A 10,569-nucleotide genomic window follows, 5' to 3' on the forward strand; every position below is an offset into this window, starting at 1 on the left:
CCAGGATAGGCTCTGGACCAGTGTAACCCTATACTGGACAAGTGGTACATCACAGTCTTATATGTTGACTAAGAGCAGACCACCATGGCCACGCACACTAGTAGCTGTGAATTACAGACCATCACCATGCCATTAACAACATTTCCCACTTTCACTTTTTCCTTCACTCTGGCCAGGAGAAGGTGGCAGGGAGGATGGATGTTAGCGCTGCAGACAGGATCCACTCCACTGGTGTGGTTCTGCCAGGCATTCTGATCTCGGGCCCCGTTTAGGACGGAGAGCCAAAGGTCCGCCACCGAGAGCTTCGTGCGAGACGAGTGAATGTTTAACCGGCCCGCTGTGATGATGTTTGTACACAGACCGTGGCTCGCGTGTGCTCAGTGGGTCAGCGTCCCCCATATTTAGGAAAGACAGCTGGAGCGAGCGGACACACTGAGGAAGCCACAGAGGACATTCTGCAGAAAGCTGGACCGACGGCGTGCTCATCCTAACTCGAGGAGCGCGATGATCTGAGCTCCTTGGGGCAGCGGGAGAGGCCACAATCCTGGTGACCGTGTGTGAACAAGTGTGCGAGCGCATACGTCACAGTGACGTTCGGCTATGGCGTCGGCGCCACTGGAACTGCTCGGCTTCTTCCTCGGCCTGCTGGGCCTGATGGGCGCCCTGGTGGCCACCATCCTGCCGCACTGGAGGACCTCGGCCTTCATCGGCTCCAACATCGTCACGGCTGTTGTGAACACAAAGGGGTTGTGGATGGTATGTGTGCACCAGAGCACCGGCACCTTCCAGTGTGAGAGCTACAACTCCATGCTGGCACTGCCCACGGACCTCCAGGCTGCGCGTGCCATGATGGTGATCTCTGTGGCACTGTCCGTGATGGGCTGCGCCACCGCCTGCCTGGGCATGAAGTGCACAGTGTGCCTCGAGGAGCCTGCTGCCAAGACCAAGGTGGCCGGTGCTGCCGGCGGCTGCTTCCTGCTCGCAGGCTTCTTCTGCCTGGTGCCCGTCTCCTGGATCACCAACAGCGTGGTGCAGACGTTCTACCAGCCTGCAGTGCCTGCCAGCCACAAGTATGAGCTGGGCGAGTGTCTTTACGTCGGCCTCAGCTCCTTCCTTCTGTCCCTACTGGGGGGCGCCCTGCTCTGCCTCTCCTGCTGCGACAGCTGCCGCGACCACAGGAGGTTCGGGAGACAGGGGAGTTGGTACCCCTATCACAGCCGTGCCCCCAGAGCCAGCTCCCATGGCAGGGCCTACCACCCCCCCACTCTCCAAGCTGGGGCCGACATGCTCACCAAGCACCAAATGCCCAAGCGCAACACCTCCAGATCAAGTGGTCGGTCCAGTGGGCCGGACCAAGACCCGAAGCCGGCTCTCAACAACACGGCAGCAGGCTACGACGTCACTGGGTACGTCTGATGATGCCATCCAGTACCTGTTCAAGCCCACCCTTTTTCTGATCTGCTTTCTTGGCTGTGGAGAGCGCTAACTGTACTGAATTTAGAATAGGCAAGAGTGCTTGTGTCATTATCACTAATATTATACATTTTTTACTTTCATTGACTTACTTAGAATCTGACTTATGCAAGAAAAATGTTTTCTTAGAGTGTTACACCTCATTTACACTGTTGGTTGTTTCAATAGTGCAGTGTGAGATTAGTACCTCACAGCTAGTCGTGAGCTTGGGGATTCCATTTGAGACTTGAACTGGTTCCCGGGCCCAGTGCCACCCGCTGTGTTCACATCTTAGTGGGACTTTTGATTTTAATGGGCCAAATCAGAGCAACATCCTCTGAAAGAAAGCATGCTGACAGGACACGAACATATAGGTGAGAAATTGTGTCTTAGAACCAAGTGTGTGTACAAAAGGTAAAAACAGCCAGAATTTCAGAGAGGGCCTTTAGGAGTTCCTGTTATACCACAAATCTAGGCACCTCAAATACTGTAATTAACATATAATAGGAAGTGAATGAACATGCTGCTGCGTTGGGGGCTTGCTGTGTACTCCCTTACAGAGATAAGGACCTCAGACAAAACATCCGAGGCTAATCATTCACAAGGCTAATCACCGTAGCATCTATCTGCCGATCTCTGTCTTCTGTGGCCCGCTGGATCAGATCCAGCAGAACTGGACTTAGTGAGTGTTCAGATCTGTTGAGACCCACAGTTGCCATCCATACAGAAACAATTAATGGTTCCTGAAATGAGCTGCTTGAGGGAATGAGGTGAAGTCCTCTTTTAATGTATTTGCACCTGGTATTTTTTGTATTTTTCAAAGAATTAAAGAAAAGACAGATCTCACTAGTTTTACTTAGGAGTCACTGAGAGAATCCAGGGTATAAAAACTGTATCTTGTTAATCTGACCCCAACTATTCCTTCCATTTTATTAGCCGCTTGCCCTGTGTTTTCATGAATACTGCCATTAAATTTGTTTTTGCATTAAGAAAACTTTGATTATTCTCATTATTGCATTCCTGAAAACACCATTATATTTTCGGCTACCAGTTGCTCTTAGATATTGCAATATTGTTGTTTAAGAGTTCTGTGCAATTTTTTGTGGTACCAGGATGGTTATAGGATGAACTGTTGGTGAGAGGGAGCAATCATCCTTCTTCTACACCCTGGGCAAAAAATAACACTTAGAATGCCGTGAAAATGTTTCCCCACTTTCTGATTTCTTCTGTGACTGCAAATTTTTGACACTGAATTTTTGCAGATCTTCAGCTGAAACCTAATATTAGGGCACCTGATAATATGAAGGGCACATGATTCAACACTTATTTAGTGAATAAAGTTATGCAACAACAACTGACACTGTAGGAAAAAGTAATTTCCCCTTAGTTCAATCAACTCAGTTAAAGGGATAATTAGAGTCAGCTGATTTGACACAGCCAAGTTTGAGTACAGCCACCCCTGCTCTACATAAATTTCACTTATTTTGACCCTTACGATCAGAGTCAAGTTTCTAGTACAAAAACTCAACAAACACATTATACCACAATCATAGGAAACTCCTGAAGAGTTCAGTAAGAAAGGTATTGATGTCCATCATGTTGGAAAGGGTTAAAATGCCATTTGTAAGGTTTTGGGAGTCCACAAAAAAACAAAAATGCTCTTCTCTCATTTGCCAGCAAGCACCTGGATGACCCCCAAGGCTTTTGGGAGAATGTTATGTGGATAAACAAGGAAAGAAAGTGTGACAAAAAGCAAGCACAGCATTCCAAAGCAAGAACATCATACCAGCAGTCAAACTTGGTGGTGGTAGTGTGATGGTGTGGGGATGCTTTGCTGCCTCAGAACTTGGCCGACTTTTCATAAGTGAATCATAAATTCTGCTCTGTGTCAGAAAATTAAGAAGAATGTCTAATCATCTGTCAAGGAGTTGACGATGAAGTGTAATCACACAGCAAGACAGTGATCGAAAAACACAAAAGCAAATCCACATCAGAACAGACATAAACCCAACAGAGATGCTGTAGAAAGACCTGGAAAAAAAAGCAATTCATGCTTGAAGACCTACCAGTGTTTTTGAATTTAAAAAGTTCTTCAACAAAGAGTGGGCTAAAAATCCTCCACAGCGATGTAAATGACTGACATAGAATTATAGAAAAAGTTTAGTTGCATTCATTGCGGCTAAAGGTGAGAATCATTTTTTCACAATGCCCTTCATATAATATTATATCGTAGTTGAATACCTGAAAACTTTGTGTCAAAAATTTGCAATAACAGAGGAAATCAGGAAGATTTTTCACACTACTGTACACAAAAATACAGTCATCTCGCTATCTGCTATCGTTACAACAGATCTTTTAACCGTCTGGTTAAGTAAACAAAGGTGAGAGTATCAAATAATCAATACTTTCTTCAAATATTGAAGGTATTCAGGTCAGTTTTCACCCTCCCTCATCCCTGTGTCAATAATTTGGTTAAGGTGAATAACCGTCGGGACAGCATCGGATACGGATTGCCATTGAGAGTTCCTGAAAGCGCGACTATCGGTCAATGCATGTCAAGCTCCAAAATAAATGCTTTTAAAATAAATATTCTCCTCTTCAGTTTTCTTCTTTTTGCACTATTGACACTTAAATCCATGAAAATGTCCCCCCCCCCAATCACAGTTTTGACACATTTATGATGTGAACATTTTCACTCACCATTTCACTCCTAAACGAGGCTTGCAATACCTCATTCACTGTACCATCAACTCGGTTCCTTGTGGACAATCTTACGGTATTCACAGCTCTGAGTCCTTGAGGTTCAGTTTAGAGTTGCTCATTTTCTTCATGCAAGTTTGTTCTTGCCAAGTCATACTGCATGGAGCACACTTCTCATGTCTTACTTAAAATACTACTACTATTACAATAAATTGTAGGATGTACTAGTACACTACTAGCTTTAAATGGGATTCAGGTCATCACTATGGCTGAGCCATTCCAGAACACATGGCTCTGTGGTATTAAGTCACCCCTTTGCAATTTTCTTTACATTTTGGTTCATTGTACCACTGGTTCATGAACTGAAACAGGTTTTCCTGTAGGATTTGCCTGAATTTATCTTCATCACTCTTACCTTTGACACAGGCTTCCAGACCCTCCTGCTGAAAACCAATCCCATACCATGAAGTTGTCACCACCATACTTGATAGTATGAATGCTGTTACCATGGTGATAGGCAAAGAACTCAACTTCAGTCTCACTAGACCACAAATTCTCCTCCCTCAGAAGGTCTCAGGGTGTGCCATGTAACTTCTGGCAATCTCCAGGCATGACTCAGGAAAGGAGGTTCTCAGAACTGGTTGGCCACTTTCCCCAAGGGGTCAATAGACTGTTGACTACTGTGGTTCCATTTCACCCGTGAAGCTCCATTCTCCTCAGTGCTGTAGCTGTCCTCTTGGTGGCTGCTCTACAGCCGCCTGCCTCATGTGGTTGCCGGCTAAGTTGGATGGCAATACATTGACTAAAAACGTCTGCCATGTAATTTCATCATTCCACTTAAAGAACTGTAAATTTACTGAGGGAGTTGGATTCCAAATCAAACATGGATGGAATTCGTTTAGCAGGATCTCTCTGGACAACGGAAGGTGTGGTCAAGCTTATATTAACACAAAGCAATGAATACTTATCATTTAAGTTATTCTAGGTTATTTTCAACTTAAAAAAACATGAACATTGTCATTTTAAAATGTCTTATCTGGTATAAGAGCATAAAAATGACCCCCTTTACATACAGTACGTTTTCATTTGAACTTGCAGCAAAAAGAGAGACAGCTGGTGGCAGATGAATGCTTTCCGGGGACAATAGATGCTGTGAAAGCATGACGTTCTTACAATTATTTTCTTTTTTCGGGGAATTCAGACCCTCACAATGCGTAAGCATTAAAAATAAGCATTAATGACATTTTTTGTTTCTAGCAGAGCTTCGCTCCAGCTATCATCACAGGCAGCAGAGGAATCGTTCACTTTTCTCCTGTTCTGGGGCAGCGTTGCAGTTCAGCTGCTGCAGACACAACCTTGAAAGGTCCTCTGACTAAATGGCTCCAGGTTAAATCTTACACTTCACCTGCCCTGCTCTTCATGCGGGTGTGCTGGAAGAGACCAGTGTGGCGCCCTCACGGCTGCGCCTGCTTTACATCACTGAGATGCGTCTGGTTATATAATTCATTCACATCTCCATGCAGTCTGCATTGCAGCAGAGAGGTGCAAATCACCTTTGTTACCCACAATGCAACTGGGGAGGGAGCTGGGAGATGCCACTGACCTGGGCTGGACAAGGCACAACGGATGCCACTCAGCACACCCACCCGCTGTCTTTTTTAACAGACGAGGTCCCTGAAAGGTAGAAGTCTGCAAACCACCCATAATGTCACTGCGAATCTTCTGAAGACTTTTTAGCTTGTTCTGCAAGACTGGCGATAATGGTTACAGATCATTTCTGGAAACCTTGTCTGTAACCTGTAATTCTCACCTGCAGATGGCATACCTGGATCAAGGCAAGCGGACTGGAGGTAAACGGAAGGCAACTGATAGGCAACTGATGTACAACAGGGGCCGGACCAATAAATTTTGTACATCTGATAAGCTTAAGGAGGTTTCATATAAGTTACTCCAATGAATTAAGCCAGTAAAGACCCTTGTTGTACAACACTTTAAGATGATTATAGATAATAAGTATGTTTTTTGTGAAAATAGCCCTGCAGCCACTCAACATTTATTTTGGTCATCTCCCCTGGTAAAAATTCTTGGGACTGAAATGCAATCTTATATAAAAAAATAGGCAAACTATTGAATTAATTTTAAAGAAATGGATCAGCTGATAAACTATAAGTCCAGTAAAAATAATAAAAAATATTTTTAGTAACTGACAAACTTCAGTAATGGTGCATTACTAAATACATACAGTAAAATGGCCAAGGAAAGAGTCCTATGTTTGAACACTTTAAATTAGATGTAAAGGGCCTATTTTCAAGTCATCTCCAAGTATAAAAGCAAGGCGTACCTTATCATTGTTTATTGTTTAATCTTTTTAAACAGAACGCACACTCAGAGTGTTTGTGTTATAATATGTGCACCTGAAGTTGTTCTTTTCACTTTTTGATATGATTATGGAATGCTATATACACTGTACTCTTGTTTGTGTTGTGTTTCTGTTACTGCTGTTTGTTGTTTAAATCAAGGGGGGGTGCAGTGGCACAGTGACTTGGACCGGGTCCTCCTCTCCAGTGGGTCTGGGGTTCAAGTCCCACTTGGGGTGCCTTGTGATGGACTGGTGTCCCATCCTGGGTGTGTCCTCTCCCCCTCCAGCCTTATGCCCTGTGCTGCTGGGTTAGACTCCAGCTCCCCACAACCCCATATGGGATAAGTGGTTCAGACAGTGTTTAAATAAAAAAAAATGGGGAGAACAGGGACTGATGTTTGCAAGTCCTCCTTACCACTAGAGGGTGCCCTGTCCCTCTTTCTGGCAACAAATCTGTTCAATTTCATTTCCAGCAGAAATCCTGCCTCTGTAGTTTACATTACTTTATTTTAACATTAGAAAAAGAAGTTAGCAGTGATAACACAGTGGCCACAAATGTGTTTTTAACAAGGAGCTGCTAGGGAAAGCATAGCAGCTGGTTACTCCTGAACCTTTCTGTAGATCAATTAAGGCTCTAAATGTTGATGACGTGGAGAAATGCTGAAATTCTTCCCTTATTTTTATTACTATTTACATATTCATCCGGTGCTTTTCTCTAAAGCGGCTTACTGTACTATTGGCTTCCAGTTATTGGCCATTTATACAGCTGGGAGGTAGGTACCTTGATCAAGGACACAAAAGCGGGAGCAGGTTGCAAACTCGGCTCACTGAAATGGAAGGTGACTGCTGTAACCACTGTGCCCCCTGCTGGCAGCCTTAAGGCAACCCATTTGCCATAAGAAGATTAAAACTGGTTTCATCTGCAAAATCACTTTATGCATCGGTGCTACGTCAAGGGTACTCTGGGGACTTGAACCGGAATTTATATTACATTTATTTATTTAGCAGACGCTTTTCTCCAAAGCAACTTCCAACAAACTCTATGTAGTGTTATGAGCCCACACACCTTATTCACCAAGGTGACTTACACTGCTGGATACACTACTTACAAGGGGTCACTCATCCGTACATCAGTGGAAAACACACACACTCTCCCTGTCACTCACACACTATAGGGGAACCTGAACAGCATGTCTTTGGACTGTGGGAGGAAACCAGAGCAAACCCACACAGACATGGGGAGAACTTGCAAGCTCCACACACACCGAGCAGCGGTCGAACCCATGTCCTCTCACACCACCCAGGTGCTGAGTGACAGCGGCGCTACTGGTTGTGCCACCATGCCGCCCCAACCTTGAGATGACCATGAAAGTCCAAGTCTTCAACTGCTCCGGAACTCGTTGCTCTGGAACGCAAGCAACTATTCACGTACTGGTCACAGCAGGACGGACCCTTCATCATGTCCTCAGCGGTATACATGAGCCCCCTCGCTGGCACTTCCACTTAAGCGCAGACTATTTATTAACAACTATACTTACAGTAATGGAGGAAAAGTGACTGTAAGGGAGCCAAAAAAGTTTTTAATGAAAGCCAAAAGAGGTTAGGGAACATCGCTCCAGGGTCAGACAGGCTCTGTGAAACCATCATAAGGGCAAGAATGAAGAAAGGTAACAATAATTTCACTTAAAAATATTAATAATTCACCTTGCCACTCTTTGTGCAATTACAATAAATTATTTTTAAATGCTGGAAATAATTCAATCATAAAAGCATTTTTCTAATGCAACCTTGATTTAACAACATAGAAATATCCAAAATCAGATGATTATGTGCTGCCAGATATAAAGTGTGTTTTTGTACCGTTCTGGTTTCTTGGTAACTGGAGTAAACAGATAAGGCCAGTTCCCTGGAACAGGATCCTGGAGAACGAGTTCCTGCTTCATGTCGCCTTTCCTTACGGCACATTTCCCGCCACATGCCAACGAGGTCAGGTCAAAACGCGTTCTGGGCGGCTCTGCGTGTTGCACCGAGCACGGCTGGCAAGCGACAGCGCCTCCATGCGCCGCCCCCGTTTTGTCGGGGATTTGAGGACCTGCCCGATCACCTGGCCGCCCCCTGGCCTCTTTTCATGACAACCGCTGTCCTCTACTGTGAGGTACCACGATCGCGACCCACGTCACTCCACTCCACTCGATCCAAACCAACTGCTTCATGACTCTACTCCTCGAGGGCTGGAGTCCTGCGGCTTTTAGAAAATACATTTTAATTAGCTGTTCATTTACACCTGAAACACCACATGCAATGAATTACCATCCTGCTGAGGTGTGAATAAAGCAGTTAAGTGTCGAGTTTGAGCTAAAACCTGCAGCACAACCTTCCCACATCTGTTAGCGCATATTTATTATTAATTCCTAACTATTAACTCGTATTTACCTCAAACCTTTGTCCAAGGCAACTTCAAATGCCGAATACACTACTTTTAATTGTGTAGCCATCCACACAGCAGAGCAGTTTAACACATTCACGCTTCGCCCTATGCTATGGGCAACTGAGAGTCACCAGCTTACCTGAAAGGCATGTTGTTTTACTGTGGGAGGAAACCAGAGCATCCATAGGAAACCTATAGGGTCAATGGGAGAACATACAGCAGACTAAGCTGCATTCAAACCAACAGGCCAGGAGCTGTGAGGCACCAGTGCTACCTGCTGTGCCACCATAGAACACCATCCACAGCAAAACAAAGCCAGTAAAGTGAAACATTTGAGGGAGGAGGAAAAAAAAAAAAAAGTGCAATTTTTTATATCATTATTCACCTAAATACATCACAGGTGCACACTATTGCCATTGTCTGTGAAAATCAGACCTGTGTCTTTGACCGTGACCTTGTGGTCTCCAATGTTGTCTGGTGGATGAAAGTAGGAACAGGAACCTCCTTTGCAGGAGCGTCACTGTTCCTGCTTGCAACAATATACAAACTTCTGCGACTGGCTCTGCAAGTTGTGGGGGAACAAGCCCATTTCTGGCTCCATGGTTATACCGTGGTAACCAGGTATGGTCTGCCATATGTGATACCTTTGAGGGTGAAGCTTAGAAAGCCAAGCTTGGGTCTTAATAAAGATGTGCAAGAGGCTCCGCTGCCAGAATGACTAGACCTTTGTTGCTGAGTGCTGACGGTGTCCTGTACACCATGCTGCTGCAACGCCTCTTCGCGGGTGCGTCGAACAAGGCTTCTGTGCACTGCAGTTCCCACACTGCATTGGGGACACTGGGTAGAGTCCCGTCCCTGCTGTGACCCTTCACAAGTCTCAACAGTGTTGTGTGTTATCGCACCAGCAGTGAATTTGTGACACAAACCTAGAAACACAACAGAAACTTCACCGGAGCACTGCAAAGCACTTCCTCTTCCTGTTGGCAGACCACACTAATTCACCCAGCGATCAAACTATTAGTTATTTAATCTCATCCTTTTTGTACACAAAAGTACTTACAATTAGTTACCCATTTAGACAGGGCAGTAATTTTTTACAGTATCAGTTCAGGGTAAGCACAAGCCAAGGTGTGCCTGTCTTGGCCTCTCACCATGATGCCTTTGAGCAGCTTTGGAGGAACAACCAGAGTGGACACTGTCTGGAAACCCTCAATGAAGCAATGTGCTCCTTTTCTTATTTCAAATGCATCAATCTACCAAAATAACATAATTAGCCAATAATCATTGCTGTACAAAATTACTGACATCCAAAACAAGCTAGTGTATCATCAGACAGATTTACAAGAGAGGCTGATAAAGAGGTGAAGATAAATGCTGAACACTATGATAGTGTGCGTATATATCAGCCACAAGATTAAAAGCACATGCCTAATATTGTGTAGGTCCCCCTCGTGCTGCCAAAACATCTGTGATCCATCAAGGCATGGACTCCACAGGATCTCTGAAGGTGACCTGTGGTATCTGGCACCAAGACGTTAGCAGCAGATCCTTTAAGTCCTGTAAGTTGAGAGGTGAGGCCTCCATGGATCGGACTTCTTCTTCCAGCACACCCCACAGATGCACAACTGGA

General features: G+C 44.8%; 1 protein-coding gene across 1 annotated transcript; it reads left to right on the plus strand.

Moving 5' to 3' along the window:
* Positions 1-600: 600 nt before the first annotated feature.
* cldn2 (claudin 2) lies at positions 601-1,416 on the plus strand. The gene has a single exon (XM_018728440.1). It carries the CDS (start codon positions 601-603, stop codon positions 1,414-1,416), a length of 816 nt encoding a protein of 271 aa, XP_018583956.1.
* Positions 1,417-10,569: the final 9,153 nt, after the last annotated feature.

This window comes from Scleropages formosus, chromosome 14 (genome assembly GCF_900964775.1).
Source record: "Scleropages formosus chromosome 14, fSclFor1.1, whole genome shotgun sequence".
NCBI classification, from domain to species: Eukaryota; Metazoa; Chordata; class Actinopteri; order Osteoglossiformes; family Osteoglossidae; genus Scleropages; species Scleropages formosus.